Source organism: Melanostigma gelatinosum, assembly GCF_949748355.1.
Source record: "Melanostigma gelatinosum genome assembly, chromosome: 4".
Taxonomy (NCBI): domain Eukaryota; kingdom Metazoa; phylum Chordata; class Actinopteri; order Perciformes; family Zoarcidae; genus Melanostigma; species Melanostigma gelatinosum.
In genome coordinates this window covers 18,580,754-18,597,219 of record NC_136637.1, presented here as the reverse complement: position 1 = coordinate 18,597,219, position 16,466 = coordinate 18,580,754, and the positions used below count along the sequence as shown (strand labels likewise).

General features: G+C 44.3%; 1 protein-coding gene across 1 annotated transcript in view; it reads left to right on the top strand.

The window, feature by feature from the left end:
- Positions 1–2,152: 2,152 nt before the first annotated feature.
- LOC306775968 (carboxyl-terminal PDZ ligand of neuronal nitric oxide synthase protein-like) overlaps positions 2,153–16,466 on the top strand; it is a gene marked incomplete at its 5' end in the record, with an annotated part of 115,665 nt that continues 101,351 nt past the window's right edge. Inside the window, 2 exons of the mRNA XM_079266557.1 lie at positions 2,153–2,257; positions 2,597–2,668. Of these exons, the coding sequence (XP_079122683.1) occupies positions 2,153–2,257; positions 2,597–2,668 (177 nt within the window). The remainder of the gene's footprint in view (positions 2,258–2,596; positions 2,669–16,466) is intronic.

The following is a 16,466-nucleotide window of genomic DNA, read 5'->3' as shown; positions in this document are numbered from 1 at the left end:
GAGGTGGTCCTGATCTCGGGGACTTTTAAAGAAAAATACCGCGATACAACAGTCATTATGGAGATATTCTTCCATTTTGGTAGCCGGATGCCAGTTTTGAACCCCATAACATCCATTAAATCATCATCCTGCCACCGTAAAAACCCCTCAGGACTCCATAAGCAGCAGTACTTTATATATTTCCAAAGAGGTGGTGAGAATGTGAATTACTGCTGCCCCACTTCCCCTTTTCCTCCCCTTCCGTGATCGCCTTTAGGGGAGCGCTACATGCATCTTTACTCCAAGGGTGACACAGATGGCGTGTGCATCATACAACATGACGGCCGCATTAAACACAAACACAGCACTACTGCGTCTGCTGACCACATATCACCGGGCCTTATGGAACGCCTACTGGAGAGGCTTTTATATTCCACATGCTTGAGCAGAATGTGTGGGAGGATGCCCAACAACACAAATGATCATATTATCATTGTACACGTCTTGCATTGTGTTTAGGCGGACAATGTTTATTCGTAACATTGTTCAGCGTCTTAAACATGTTCTGATTCCTACTGATGCAATCATGAATCCGTGTTTTTAATGAGAGCAGTCGTGTGTGTGTGACAGAGTGTGTGTGCATGTGTCAGTAAGTGAGTGTACGTGCATCTCTGTGTCTGGCCACGGCTCATCTCGCATACCGCTACAATAAACTGCATGATATTGGGTGGCCGTGTTAGTGACTGCATGCTTGAGGACCATGCGCCACGAGTTATTCATAGAAATGTGTGTAGAAGTCTTGTATTGAATATATGTCCTTGATTTTTATCTGACAGCTTTTTAAAATGACCTTCAGTCCTTTCAGTTTGTCCTGCATGTTTGACGATTAAAGCAGCATGTTCACGAATGATGAAACAATAAAACTGAATTCAAAAAGAGAAGAAGTTTTTTATTCAGGTTTTTTTTGTACAATTGGCTCACACAATGGGAATGACAATATTTCTGCTTTGAAGTACCTTAAAAAGGTAAGATTCTGCCTTTGTGGAATATTTTATCCACTTTTTTTCGATATGTTACGAGTGACGAGTCATTCACAGAAACATTATTTTTATTGAACAATTCAGTTCGTAAAATGTATTTGGCAGAGACAGAGCAATTGAAAGAAAGAAATCCCAATTTCTCTCTCAGTGCCAGAAGATATGGCCACTAGTTGGTGCCCTTGCTCTTTGTATTTCATACAGAGGCCGAGGTTTGTGAACACAACCCATCTGTAAAGCCATATTGAGAGTTTAATTCCTATAGGGTGTAAATTACCACTTCATCTTCCAGCCATGTATCTTTGAACATTTTCTTACAGGTGATGATACACCTGCCAGTCAAATAGAAGTGATGGTCATGCATTGGCCAACAGGGTATTTTATAGTATATTCCTAATGTGCATATAAAAAAACATTGCAAGTTAATCCATTACGTCTGTCAATAACAATGCCAAAGTTTACAGACTATAGATGTGTTTATAGGCTACAGTCGGCGCTCCTTTGTTTGTGTGAGTGGCATTCAGGTTCTTCCCATGAGAGTGTGAGCGTTCGTGTGCGTCCAGTGTGTATTTGCGCGTGCTTGTGTGTGTGTGGAGGGTCGGAGTTGAAGAGAGGGGGCAGGTACCAGCCTTTGAGCCCCTCCTCCAGAGGAGCCACGGTGCGCCTCTGTTCCAATGGAAACAGGTGGGATACCCGGACTCCTCCAATCACGAGGGGAGGGGGGGGGGGGGGGGGGGGAGTCCAGGGGCAGGACGCAGAACCCAAACCAACTTCCACACTCGCCACAGGAAAAAGTCGGGAAACACATCTGTCCCCGCACGTCGCTGCTTCTTCTCGACCTGCGTGTGTGCTTTGTTAAAGCTGTTCAGGTGAACATCAGCAGGGGTGCACCGGAGCGCGCTGGGGGCGTATGGTTGCCGTGACTTGGCCGCTGTTGAGAGCGGTGTGGGAGCGTCGCAATGCTGGGACGGGTCGCTGCGATGGAGAACACGCACTAACCCGGATTTGGAAATTGTGTGTGTGTGTGTTTTTTTTTCTTTTCTTGGATTACTCCCCGGTTAAACCGACCCGGCTCGTTCTCCAGTGGATGTTGTCTTGGTTCCTTGCGGTAGCGTGGAGCGGTGAATACTTTGAAAATGCCTGCAAAAACCAAGTACAACCTCGTCGATGATGGGCATGATTTGAGGATCCCGTTGCACAACGAGGAAGCGTTCCAGCATGGGATCAACTTCGAGGCAAAGGTGAATTCACGAGAAACCGAAGCACAGAAAGACGGCTTCGAGTCGTACTCAAATGTAACGTAACACACTGTGTTTTCCGCGTGTCGTCCTCGTTAGCCAACCTGCGTAAACAGCCAACACTGTAGCAGTTAACGTTACTACTCTGACGGTATTACACTCTTTGACTTTCGTTTTACGTTCAGTAAGCTGTAACCATGTTAGCAGAGAGGTTTAAGTTGCGCAGAGTTAAAAACAAAGATCACCTCAAGTGGAAACGTTTAAAAAACAAATCAAGTGAATGGCAACTGTTGCTTGGTTAACATCTCGTACCTGTCGCATTTCACCTTCCCTGACCAACAGTACATCGGCAGTCTGGACGTGACGCGGCCGAGCAGCCGAGTGGAGATCGTGGCCGCGATGAGAAGGATTCGGGTGAGTGGAACCGTCTGAAAATCTGGCAATCCTTCCCGACATCCTCACTTATCACCTAATTTGCACGTTTGGTAGAACACAACATGGGTGTTTCAAAATGAACCGTGGTGCACGGCTGTATTCGGCATATGTGTGGTTGACTTTACAGCAACTTTTAGCAGGAAAGAGTAAACTTTTTGAATTGGTTTACTGTCCTTCTGATTAAGTTGTGTGGTTAAATATGACTGAAGTGCTTGTGGTTTGGTTCCAAGAGAACCCCATCATTGTAAAAGTGTAAGCGTTGCTCTGGGGGGTAATTGTGCCCACTAGCCCTGATAGAGACAGCTGAATTATGGAATACATTATTGCATGCTAAGTGCATGCATTGATGCGTTGCCCCTTAACCACTGAAGCCCCGGAGAGTGGCACAAGAAATCACCCAAAAATGAGTCGTAAAGTGTTGTGAAACAGATGCTTGTACGCATCAACTACAGCGTTATCATTCAGACATGGACGGTGTGAGTGCTTAGTTATGAAAGCACCGTGGCATTTAAAAACGTGCACACTTTGTACTGTCCCGGGCTTTGGCTGGTCTGGCACGAGGTTCGGTCCCCCCATGTGCTCCATCACTGTTGTGAATTACCCTTTGAAGCAATGCACTGGAGTGTGATCTCCCTCCCCTCTCTCTCTCTCTCTTTCTCTCTCTCTCTTTCTGCTGTGTAAACCTAAGATTTACAGCCTTTTGGGCTCCAGAAAGTAGACTTAATCTTAATCAGTGTGTCTGTCAGCTTGGCAGCAGTTGGCTTAGCAACCTAACGTACCGGTAGGTTGTGCCGGTGGTGTAGCGGTATTTGAGGATTATGATGACGAGCTGGTGGACGTGCGGTGGATTAATCGACGATACCTTCAAAACCTCACGCACACACAGCTACACGGGCAACGCGAGCACGCGCATTGTTTGTATTTTATTGCGTAATCATTTGAAAGAACACTTTTTTTTTTTTAACTGAACGTAAATTAGCAACAACGCCAGTGGCAGGTCTGAGTGCAGTCTGCATCTGCGTATTGTTACGTGTTGAAGTTAATTCCAGGAGGACGCCCGCTCTCCGATGCGCGAGTCTTAACAGTTCAGCACACGGTGCAAAATGTTCTTATTGCCCCTTTTTTCAGAGGAGGGACCAGTTCCTATAAAGTGGACCTCCCAGTGTGCTGCCATGGCAGCTGCTGCTGTTGTTGTTGGCAGGAAAACAGGCTGTGGTTTGGCTCCTCCCGTGTGAAATGGTTTGACACTGGCCCAACACCCATGGAAGGGAACCACAGGTATCTCACTAGGAAGAGAGGTCACACTGGAAAGCATGGGACGATAAGAGTATAGCGCTCAAAGCATTTATTGGACTTGGGTAGTAAGTCAGCCAGTGCAACCTTAACTGAGTGTTGATTTATGGGAAAATCAAACCTAAACGAGGTGGATAGACTTGTTACGGCAAATGCACATTGATTGACTTGTTTGACAAGAATAGTAGCTGTTTTACATCTTAAAAGCAGGAACCACCTTTGAGGTATCTTGTGATTGTATAATATAAATAGCCATTTAAAAAAATGCAAGTTGAAGCTTCTTCCACATTGGCTTCACTTGTTTTCAATACTTGAATTTGAAGCACAAAACTAGCCATTTCGGTGGCATTATGACTACGACTAAGCACATCAAAATCGCTCCAGTACTCTGCGGTGTCGCCACGATTCAATCGTTACAGTTTCAGACTTCCTCTATGCGGTCCTATGTGAGTTGGGGGTTTAACCCTGAACTGCTGGATGTTTTTATTACTGTGAAGTAGCTCCAGAAAGTGCTTGCTGACAAAGCACGGTAAGGGAACAGATCAGAGGCTTTTATTCGAATGAGCAGGAAAACAATGGCACTGTTGATTATTCATAGGGAAACATAACTGCTTTTTTAAAATTTATTTATTTTTTAACATACTTTTTAAACAAATCTGCGATGATGAACAGAATGATTTAAACGGCCTTTCTACGCCTCAACTCACTTATTAGTCGCGACAAGAAATGGGTATCAGCTTTATGATTCAGAAAAGATGTTCGTTCATTTAGTCTATAAACATTTTGCCCGTCAGCGGCTGTAGCCACAGAAGGTTTGTTTTTAAAGATGCCTTCACTTTTGGCAAAGTCAACCCTGACAGCCCTTCTGGCTGCATCTTGGCTTTCCATTCTCAAGATTCTTCAGGGACATTGAAGCAAAGACCGACTCGACTAGTTCCCACTTTGCACTTTAACGTCACGTTTGATGCCCTGTGGAGTTTCTGAAAGAAGGTTTGGTAAAATGATCCCCCCCCCCCCCCTGCACAGTCAGTCAGCGCTATGCTGGGTACCAGTAAGCGGTTCATGTGTGGTGTCATTGTTCCACGTGTGCGTGACTCACCTGTGAGCCAGTAGCTGATAACAAAGTAATGACATGGCAAAGCAGGAACCAGCCACCTACGATATACGTGCAGCGCTACAGGATCTGGTGTAGTTCGTACACACACACACACACACACACACACACACACACACACACACACACACACACACACACACACACGCACAAACACACTCTGTTGGTGTTTTGCATGTTGTTCTGGAGTGACTAATTACTTGTCCCTGACTAGTTTATCACAGATGGAACAACAATTTTAAGCTTTACTCTGTGAAACTCCCCCTGGCAGCAGAAAAAAAGTATTGCTAAAAAAGTTTTTATTTACTAGTTCCTCGAGAGTTTTCTTGTATAGGACTGCAACTCCGGCTTATTTCTGTAATTGATAACCTTGTTTGTTGTTTCATCATCGAACAGTGAAGTCTGTCAGAGTAATGTTGAAAATGCAAAACTTGATTGAGGCTGAAGCCGGCGATGTGTGGCGTTTCTGCACAATAAATGACATTGATGTTGATCTAATGAACAAAGTCGTCGATTCGTTTTACCTTCTGCAAACGAATCGTTTGACGGACTCGTTATTTCAGCTCCAGTTCTGCCGTTGCTCTGATTTCGTCTACAGAAGGATTTACAAACCATCCGATGTGGGTTGAATGAGCTTCAGATGGAGAGAACATCTTACTCCAACACTGAGATGGACACACTGTATGATGTCCTCATGAATTCAATGTATTCTCATTGTCTGGCAGAGTCTGGTAGCAGCTTATCTGGTTAAAAGGAGAGGAGACCTTTACAGCGAATTAAAATGATTCCTTTCTCATTAATCTGCCTTTGCTGGGTTCACTGACTGAAGGAAGATTGAGCAGCATGGGATGAGAAGATTAGAGATGTGTCTGAGGAGAAAGAGCAGAGCGGTGGCGGCGGTGCTTGAGTGTTTGTGGGGGATAGAAATGCTTTGTACATCCCTCCAGCTGCCACGCTGAACATCGTGGACCAGGACCTTTGTGTGTCCGGCCACTGCTGTGGAAGTTCATTAATCTGGAGTTCAGTCTCTCGTATCTACGCGTTTCATGAGTGAAAATGGTCTCATTACAATATTTACATACATCTGGAACATGGTGACTCATCTGGAAATTCAAACAGTTCATAGATAAAATAACTAACTGATACTGTTTTTGGATAATCCAATGAACTACGTAATTACGTACTTTATAAAATTCATAATTTTCAGCACCTCATTTTTTTGGTAATTGATCGATTTTATTGTTTCAGCAGCATGTGTTATGAAGTACTTATACAGAGGCTTCTTCATCATGACAAGAATTAAATTGTTGCCAACCTGTGCCCGCATTGTACGGATCTATACAGTTTCACATTAACATGAACATGTGGTAATGATTGCGGTGAGACGACACTATTACCTGTGAAAAGCTAAACTAGACGACTCAGTGAAGGGATTACATGGTTGTTAGACGTTACATATTGTGCTCTATCTACTGTGTGCCCGGAAAAAAAAGACACACATTCATGATACACTCATAATGTAATGGCGGCTGTATTTATTTATGACCCGCCTCGGCATATTTTCCATCATGACTAATGGCTTTGTCTGGAATTCATAATGGCATCTGTTATTTATTTATAGGCCCTCACAAGGTTTTTTAAAAAAATCTAGAACCAGTGACTAATAGTCTCGCATATATCCCTTTTTAATCAGGGGCAGCTGCAATTAACCTGCCGCAGTTTGACGGACGCAAACAGGATATAGAAGCCGAAAAGAAAAGCGTCTTTGAAGAACCTAGAATGGATGTGAAACATCCATGGCCACGGTATACTGTATGTAGCTAAAAACCAAACTGGGTACGCAGCCAATCCCGGTTTCTCAAGAACCTCGGCGACTTGGCTGCCGTTCTCCGTACATGCCTTTGTATGCGGTCCTCGCTCGCCACAGCAGCTCCGTGTTCAGCACATCTGAGTAACGGACGAGGCCGAATCACCGGGGACTAACCGGCACCGTCATGTCGGGTCAGAGGAAACGCTCTCTGCTGCTTCCGTCTGTGTCCGCCCAATCGCATTACAAACCGTGAGACGAGGCGTCTTCAGTTCGGAGGCGCGTGAAGCTCACTAAACTGTTGGAGAGCTTTTTCAATTGACCACTTTGTATCATTTTATTTTCTCTGTCCGTGGATCATGTGGCTCTCTGCTATTTTTTCAAGTGGATGACACTTTTGAATGAAGTTGCCCATCACTGAAAACTAAAGAGGTTATTCATTCGCTAAATTAAATCCCGTTCACCGAGCCCCATCCAGCGGTGTGGGAAGATTAATCCGGCTTGTTGGACTGGTTACTAAAAAAAAAAAAAAGTAGCGCGTGAGTGCTGTGCAGATCTTTGATGTCAGCTTCCTGTTACGACTTATAAACACAAGACATTTGTAACAAAAAGCAGGTTTTCACTTAGGAAATTGCTGAGCAGACGTGGGCTACTGATGTAAGTATTCATTGACAAATTCAAGAATTTAGATGATAATCAGATTTAGTTTTTGGGTTTCTAGGCCTTGGTTTTTCTCTCATTTGGTAGCAGGTGTGTTGCATTTACCCTCTGCTCAGTCACTGCGGACTCATTCAGTTTTAAAATGTCTTTTTTTTTAAACGGTCTTGCAATGCACCTCCCAGTAGAAACTAGAGAGCAGGAGCATCTGCTGGCCTATAAAGGTTATTGTTACCGCATTTTTCAGTTTTGGATGACGATTGTTGAAAACCCTGCAGTCTCCGGCATCCGGCTCGTCCAGCACCTCAGCGCAATATGGAAATACGTTTCTCAGCAAATAAAACTCATCTCGAGGCACTCAGGAAATGGCGATAGAGGGATATGCCCTCAGATTTGATGTTTGTCCTCCCCTGCTGTTTTGGAGTTGGTTAAAATAAATTTCCTTTTTTTTTTTTTTTTAAATGTATAAATATGTATGGATATCTTTGGAGAACATTTTCAAACATCTCTTTGTGCTCTTCAAGCCCTTTTTTCTCTTTTTCGGCCCTGAGCTCAGAGATATTGTTCAGAGGCTTTTTTATTTTTCCTCACTTAAGGTTGAAAGGTCAAAAAGTGATCTACCGGTAATAATGACCCATGCACGGCTCGTTACCCGTCCTCCCTTTGCTCCTGCTCCTACTCAACATTCAGGTTTTCTGCACCGGAGGCGATTGGATCGGTGCACCAGCTGAGCATGATGGATACTCTCTTATAGCTCATGTTAATGTGTTATCCGGGCACATGCTCAGCGTCACGTTTAGCTACACGGTTGCCACTTTCTCCCGTACCGACTGGCTGCCAGTGAAGCGCGTAAGAGAAGCCGAGTGTATTCAAAAGGCAGCTAATGCTTAACTAGCTTTATTGTCTCCCAGAGAGTCAATGGGTCGATGAGGTCCAGCTGTCTATTCAGAGACGGCACGTTCACAGGCCTGGGAGAGTGCGAGTCCCCAAAGGGGGAACCGGCACTCCTTTTATTACGAGCTTCCTATTATTTGTCCTCCCCGTGAATCTGCTGCTTATTGCTTGATGTGTGATGGAAATCGCTTCCAGCTAAAGGCACAAGTAGGCTTACATAACGATTGGATACCTCAGGAGGCCACCTTGCATGCCAGCGGATGTGAAAGGCAAAGTTGGTATGAAAACTGGTTGGACCCAAAAGCAGCCATGATATTAGTAAATGCTCACAGTCTAACAATCAGATGTCGGAGTTGAGAAACTGTCAATCAAATGTAATGTTTAAGATGCATTTTTTAGCATGTATTTGGTCTTCGTCAGACACTTAGTGAATTTGGGTAGCTGGGGTTCCTGGAGGCGTATGTGTTTACGGCACTAGCCATGAACTGCAATGTTCTCCAGACATCACATTCTTAAGTAGATTAACCTGTAAATTTACCTTCAGGCTCGGGCCCCATATCGCTATAATAACATGTATGCTGTTACGTAGGTACGCTGGCCAACACAGCCACAGGGTTGACTTAAAATGGCACTGAAATGCCAGACAAACAAAGTGGCAATTCAGTCTGATTATAAGGCTACCCCCCCCTTTTTTTACTCTTTCAAGAATGTGTGTGTGTGTAGTCTGAAAACCCATCCTGCCTTGTTTCCCCAGTGAAGCTCAGGACTGTAAATGAAGCATCAATAAACTTGTCTCCTGACCAGTCTCCCTCTACCACAGCTTTATCTTTTTTTTCCTCTTCATCTCGCCCATTATCTCTTTCGTCCCCTTTTCTGCAGCAGTCGACTCTCCCTCCTGTAAATGTCAGCAGTAAATTGGGGAATGAGTCTAGGTTGTGCCCTGAGCCAGGCGGCGAGACGGTGGTGATCTCGGAGATTTGGAGGTTGATGTGGAGTGGTTCGCAACTTTGACATGGTTTCCCCCCCTGCGGTGTCTGCACCCTCACACCTCAGCAGGGACACCGCAGGCTCCTCTGGTCTGGTGTCTGGCGTCTAACTGCCGCCTGGATAGCTGTCTGATTGTCACTCTTGCACCCGTCTGCACACGTTTGCCCATTCCTGTAGCTACAGTCTAAGAAGGCAAGATTGAAGGAAAACAAGCGGTCAGATAGAGACGCCTCAAGCAACAGTTCTACAGCACGACAAACTGCTCACCACGCGCACACACACATGCGATTGCTGCGACATCCAGCTTTTTCAGCCTCGGTGCCCCTCCCAGGTCTACTCCCCTCCACTTTTCATCCGACTCTGTACGATCTGCACAGCATCCACTTTACAGTTGGAAGTGGTCTTATTATGAACGCCTTCAGGAGCAGGTAGGAAATGAAGACATCAACTGATTTACAGGAACAAAGTTCTCCCTCTGGCTAATTTTTCTCCTCTACCTCCTCCTCTTCAGCATCCTCTCATTCTCCCTTCTTATCTTGCACTTCCCTTGCCCCCCTAGATTTACGGTATCTTCCTCTCCTACTGCCGGCCTGCTACCTTTCAGCTGTCCTTTCTTCTCCTCTGCTTCCTTTACATTATCTTTTCTACCTCCTCTTTTCACCCTACTCCATCTCTGTCCACCTCCTCCCTCTTTTCACCCTCACTCCTCCCCTTTTGTATTCCTCTGGCTTTGCTTCTTGTTCCTGTCCCTCTCCTCTTCATTCTCCTTTTAGTTCTTCCTCCCTTTTCATTCCTCCTCCTCCGTATCTTCATCTTGCCCTTCCTTTACTCTGCATTATGCTCCTCTGCCTCCTCTACCCCCCCCAGCGTAGTGTCGATCATTGTTCCTTCCCCGCATACTTGGCATGGTTTTCATAGCTCAGCTAGCGAGAGTGACTCTTCCCCTCCCACCACACAGAGAGCATGTGCTTGGCTCCCTGTTAACTTAAGGTGCACTCATTAGTTTGCAAGACTTCCCCATGACACGTTGGGCATGGATTCACTAACTTGTTTCCACAACTTACTGGACCCCAAGGAGATAAGATCACAACGCTGGTTTATCTGAACGACAGTCCCAAATCAAAAGACTTTGGTTTACAGGGATAGGAAAATAGAAAAGCAGCGTATTTTCATTCAAGATTTGCTGCCATCATCAAAATGTGTCTCCTACTCTCCTGTTGACTGTTTGTTTCAATGGTGATCTAGTCACAGATATTAAGAAAGAACCCATTTAACTTCAAAGAAGTATTGATCGTTTGTTTTCTCCTTCATGAACGGAGCTTTTACTTTCATGAATACCAATATCTGAAGGAAAGTCACAATAGAAAATAATGAGCACTGTTTACTACCTATGTTGCATCATTTCTTACCTACATTGAGAGATTAGATTAATCTGTTAAATATCATCTTTAATTGTAAATGTCTGATGTTGCTAATTCACCGAAGACTGCCACTTGAATTGTACTGCATGTATTTGGACTCATTTCATGGTCAGACTTTGGTCTGGGTGTTGTTCTTGAGTTGCTCTTGGTAACCTGTTGTAAATATATTTTTAGTTGAAGCCCCCACTCGAGTTGAGGCAGTTCTGCTGCTTCATACCAATGGGACCCTGGTGGAAAGATGCCAGAGGAACATACAAAAGGCCTAGTTTGCATACAATACGTGCTTACAGATCGGTGCCGGTCATTCATTGGCGTACACTCGCAGACATGGACGCGTATGAAAGAAAACGCTCGCTGACACAGCCTGATGATAGTACGCACGCTCCCAGGCTGACCTTGGAGCTGTCCTCATCGATCAGCTCCGGAACCTCGCCGTTATCTCGCCGCTGGCAACCATCCCGTCTCCTCTCTGTGGCCGCGTCTCAATCCTACAGTCGGCCCTCCTGTCCATATCTGCTTCCCTCTGCTGTGTCTGAATGCTGCCGGGAGGAGCCCACCTAAACACCTCCCCTAAACTTGCTTGTATTAAGCCCCCCCCACAATAACACTACATTTACACAATAGCACAATAACATTACATTTGGTACGGCTGCCTTGTATATTCTTCACGTGCTGTTCCTGCGAAGGTTTCCTCCGGGCGTAACTACCATCACACGGGCTGTCATATTGAACAAGCCAAGGAGAGCGTATCAGAGCACATCCGCCTAGCATTGCTTCAATGATTCCTCTGGCTTTTAGATCAGCACAGATGAAAGAAAGCCAAGGAAATGGGACGATTGGGGGGATTCCAGAGATGGTTAGTTCTCCAGTGTGTGTGTGTGTGTGTGTGTGTGTGGGTCGGAATGATGAAATGATGTTGCCCTCCAATATGGTTTTAATGAAACCCTTGCCCCTCCACAGACACTTTCATTAAAGATGCAGGCTGCTGCTGTCAGCCGTGCTTTCCCACCGTGTGGATAAACGGTTCCGAGCCCACTCACATTATTCATTCCCTTATTATTTCTTTCCGTCTTTTTTCTCATTTGTTTTCCGCTCCCTCTCTCAAGCTCTAGTGCTCGTTTCGGTCTCACCGTATTTCTCCATCCCTTGAACATTTTCGCTCTCTTTTCTGTTTTTGCCTTTTTTTCTGTCTATTTCACAGTTAATTGGCAAAAACGGTCAACAAAGTGAATACAGACCAACAGCTTTTACATTTAACATATTGAGATAATTACATGGTTTAAAAACATCTGATGTATGATGGCGCAAAACAGTTTCGTTTATGATTGACGCTGTAATCAAATTAAATTGATAACGACATGTATCAGCACTAAGATGTAATCATGCAATCAACTTCTTTGGCATTTTGAATGTTTGTTTACAAAACTATTTTTTTTCTATTCATGAAAAGCACATTAAAACCACAGGACATGCACTGTATAATAATTTTAACAGAGATATGATCAAGTATTGATGCACCCATTGGGAGGAATCGATTCAGGATCTGTGAATATAATTAGTTTATTTATTACCCAGTTCTCCACTGAATACTTAAGTAAACAAACCACACCATTGATTGAATAATTTTAATAACCGATCAAGGGCTTAAATCATTTATCAAATTAAAAAAGCCAAACTTTTGCTGGCGCAAGCTCCTACAATGTGAAGATTTGCAGATTTTCTCCTTTTTATATCACTGCAATTTTAATATCTTTGGATTTTGGACATCTGAAGTCCTCACTTTAGGCTCAGGGAAAGGTTTCCAGCCCCTTTTACTGTTTTGTTTTTTTTGACATTGCATCAAATAAACTAATCGGGGAAATCAGGGAAAAGGGGACAGAAACGGTCAGATTCAGCGATAATAAAAAGAATCGTCCCTGGCAGCACTATCTCCATTGTAATAATGGACGACAGTGACCGACTGGTTTGATATCAATCTATTTATGGGCCCACCTACTCACCTCTGTATAGCTGTGTTCTCACCGTCTGTTCCCCCCCCCCCCCCACCCCTACTGACACCCCGCTATGAAATGATGTATATCTAGCTGATTGTCTCACTTCCAACTCAGAGGAGAGCACACCACTTAATTGATTCCAGTTCAGTGTTGGAGGAGGGGGGGTTAAAGTCGCGAGGATGCCATCCATCAATGTCATCCTCATCCATCACTCCCGGTGCTGGAGGTAGAAAAGATGAAAGACACCAGTACAGGCTCAAAGAGGGGAGAAACACTAACTCAGGGTAGAGGTAAGGGATGAAACACTTTCATCTCCCCCAGCCACGCTCTCCTCTCTCTAGCTCCTTTATAGAGGTGTTTGGCTTGCATTACATTCAGCCCAATGTTAGAGTCAAGACCGTCTGAATTCATAATGACCAAGACCAGAATTCATCGGAAATGAGAAAAGAGCAAGACTTTGAGGGTTTGAGCCCAAGTCGAGACCGAGACCGGACCAGACCAGGACAAGCAGCCTTTCACTGATCAAGGCTGCTTGTTTAAAGTGCGGACTAGACACATATGTCCAAAAAAAGATGAAGTGAATTTGAGTTGCTTGGTTGAGTGTGGGAGGGATGGTGTCGTAATGGGCAGTAAAGTTATTTATTTATTCCCTCAGCCCAGTGGCTGATCATGCTCGACCCTAATAGGGAAGACGGCATGCGGAGGATTAAAACAGGCAAAAAAGTCGTGAAAGGTCTCCAAACATTTTTCTGTTTGTCAGCCGCAAAATCGGTCCTGCATGTTATTTTAATGGGAATTCAAAACGACTGAAACTTTCAGACTCTTGGCTTGTTTTTCTCTCTCTGCTGGATGTCTGCTCCAACAATTCCGAAAGTGATTTATTCACAATGCTGTCGGCTATATCAACAGCCATTTCTGGATTAGAGCGGTGCTGGCCAGCCGGCTTTGGGTTGAGCCCAGTTGCTAACATTTGATTTGTGCACACCTGCGCTCTCCTCTATCCACCGCCTCCTCGCTCTGTTTTTGGTGAAGAGAAGGATCTTGTAGTACGAGGACTCCTGACAGTCCAATTAAAAGCTCCTCCTCTTCATGGTGGTTCGGCTAGCGTTCTGTTCATGCAGCCAGGCTGCTGTGTTGTCTCTAAATCGTTTAGTGAAGTTCATGCCGGTCTGTCTTGGCTCAGTGAAATTTGTATGTTAATTTGGGTTAATATACTTGGACAGAAAACACAGGGCTTACGCTGGCAGTGCAGAATCCCAAGCAATAATGAATGAGAGGTTGATAAGGGTTATGTGTACTGTACGCTGTTCTTTTACCTCGCTTAAGAACTCCACTTTCGTGTCAAAAACTCTCTCTCGGTCAGCATTGAACAAAAACCAAACAGGCATTGTTCCATTTTGGCACACACTTTAGTGTCGTGTTTCCCCAGAGACCAGTCCCATGCAAACCGATGGGAAACCAAAGCCAGCATAGCAAGATGTCAGAGTATTACCATAGATCAACAGGGATCAATGCACCTATGTTATGTGGTATTTACGCAGCAGAAAACAAGATGTCGAAAAAGTCATACTCGCACGGGACGATGAGAAGACACCAGCATGCATGGCAGGTACTACTGTACACATAACAATATCCTGTGTGTGTGTGTGTGTGTGTGTGTGTTGAGGGTTGGGTCTGTTGTGGGTACAGTAGAGCAGGTCGACTCGCTTTTTATAATGCGCAGGATGTGTGTAATGTCAACATTTCCACTCACCCTCCCTTCTCTGCTGAATTCTGGGATGGATTTAATATAGTTGGCCAGTGATTTACTGTGTTTGTGTGTTCAGGAAGGAGATTTCATGGAGGGGAAACGGGAGAACAATATCTCTGGCCTCAGTGTTGACAGTCTGGTCAGTGTGAGGTGCCTGACTGCACTGCAAAACATGAGCAACTCTTTTTTTCCATGACATACGGCAGCTTGCTCATGTCAATATACTGTACATTCCCTCTCTGAACGGTTGACCTGAGTTTGTCAACCATGGTAGTCGGTAGGAATTTGAGACAGGGTTAAAACAGAAGATTAAATACCTTTCGGTTTCCTGCAGTGCTTCAATCTCTCTTGTTCTAATTAAAGAAAAGGAGCCGCTGGAATGCCGTTTCGTGGCTTCAGTCTGATCCTCGCTGCTCCTCGGAGCGGGGATAATTTGCCATCTCACCAGAGACTTAGGATAATTAGTCCCAATGAGGGATTATCTCCCGGCGCACATTTCAGATCAGCTGATCTGTGAGTGAACTCTTGACTGGTTGGAAAGCAGCGAGGCTGGTTCAGTTGATTAACTGGCGAGTAGATTTGCACACTGATTGCTTGGGATCGCACTCAGCTGAAAGTTCTTTTTAGTCAATGGGCGAACCACTCGTGAAGAGCATTTCCTGCCGTCTCGTTCTTTGGGTTATTTCTTCTTGCATGTGCAGGGTGATGCACACTTAAAAACCAATGTCCAGTGTTGTCTTCTTCTCCTACAATCAAAGATTCAGAGTTGAATTAATGTTGCATCACCACCTAATCGGTGTGGATTCCTTGTCGAGCTCTATCTAATTTGCTGGATCCTAATTGTGTTCTGGGTGCGGTGTCTCAATGCCGGAGCCCTAACTGACACGGAAAGCCAATTGTTTAACGTTAAACTGACTAATTGTACGAGGGGACTGATTAGCAAGCCGGCTGACTTATTGGTTTAGTGTCACTGGCAGTGTGGAGAACTGACTTTTAGTTTTACGGTAGACTTGCAGGGTTGTGAGAAGTGAAAAGTGCTGACTGATGGATATCTCAGGGCAGTTTTTAATACAATGGCTGCATTGTGGACCAATGTGAAAGCCTTCAGTCAGATTTTGCTTTGGTACACTAATGCACATTTCCAAAAGCGGAAATTAGCAGCTATTGAGATGCTGTTTGCAAACAGCTGACACTGCAGGGTTATTGATATATTAACAGTTGCATCTATTTAGAATACAAAATAGAAAGAAAATCTGCAAAGAAAGGCGAGTGATGGCTAGGGTCGTGTTTTATGCTGACAGCCCGTTTTCCTCAGGTACTATATCAACAACATCAGCACCAATTGTGCGCTGTGAAAAATTGACTCGTTTGGGAATTCTGAATCAAAGCTTTGCCCTTTTTAATCACAATTTTTAATGTTGGAAACCATTAACAATTTATGATAATGATAAACCTGATTTAGAGTTCATGTGCTTCAGCATAAAACATGGAGTCGTGTTTTTAATTTTTGATATCCTTTTAAGAATATGAATAATTAATGTAACGAGTGTCAACCACATCCCAAAGACATGTAAACAAAATAAAGGCAGTAGGTTTAAATGTTTTTGTTTTTGTAAATGAAGCTGAATTTTCACCAGAATCTAATGTGGCACTTGCACAGGCAAAATGGCTGGTTTACTACCAGATTGCTGGAATATCCGCAGGCATTTCTGTGCTCACATTTTTTATCCTTGCTTTGGGTAGATGGACTGAATTTGACAACACAATTTAAAATTCAGTTTTTGAGATGGAAGGAGTTATTCCAATGAATAATGTACTTTGTTGGGGATAAACACCACCATCTCAGCCCACCTTTCTTCC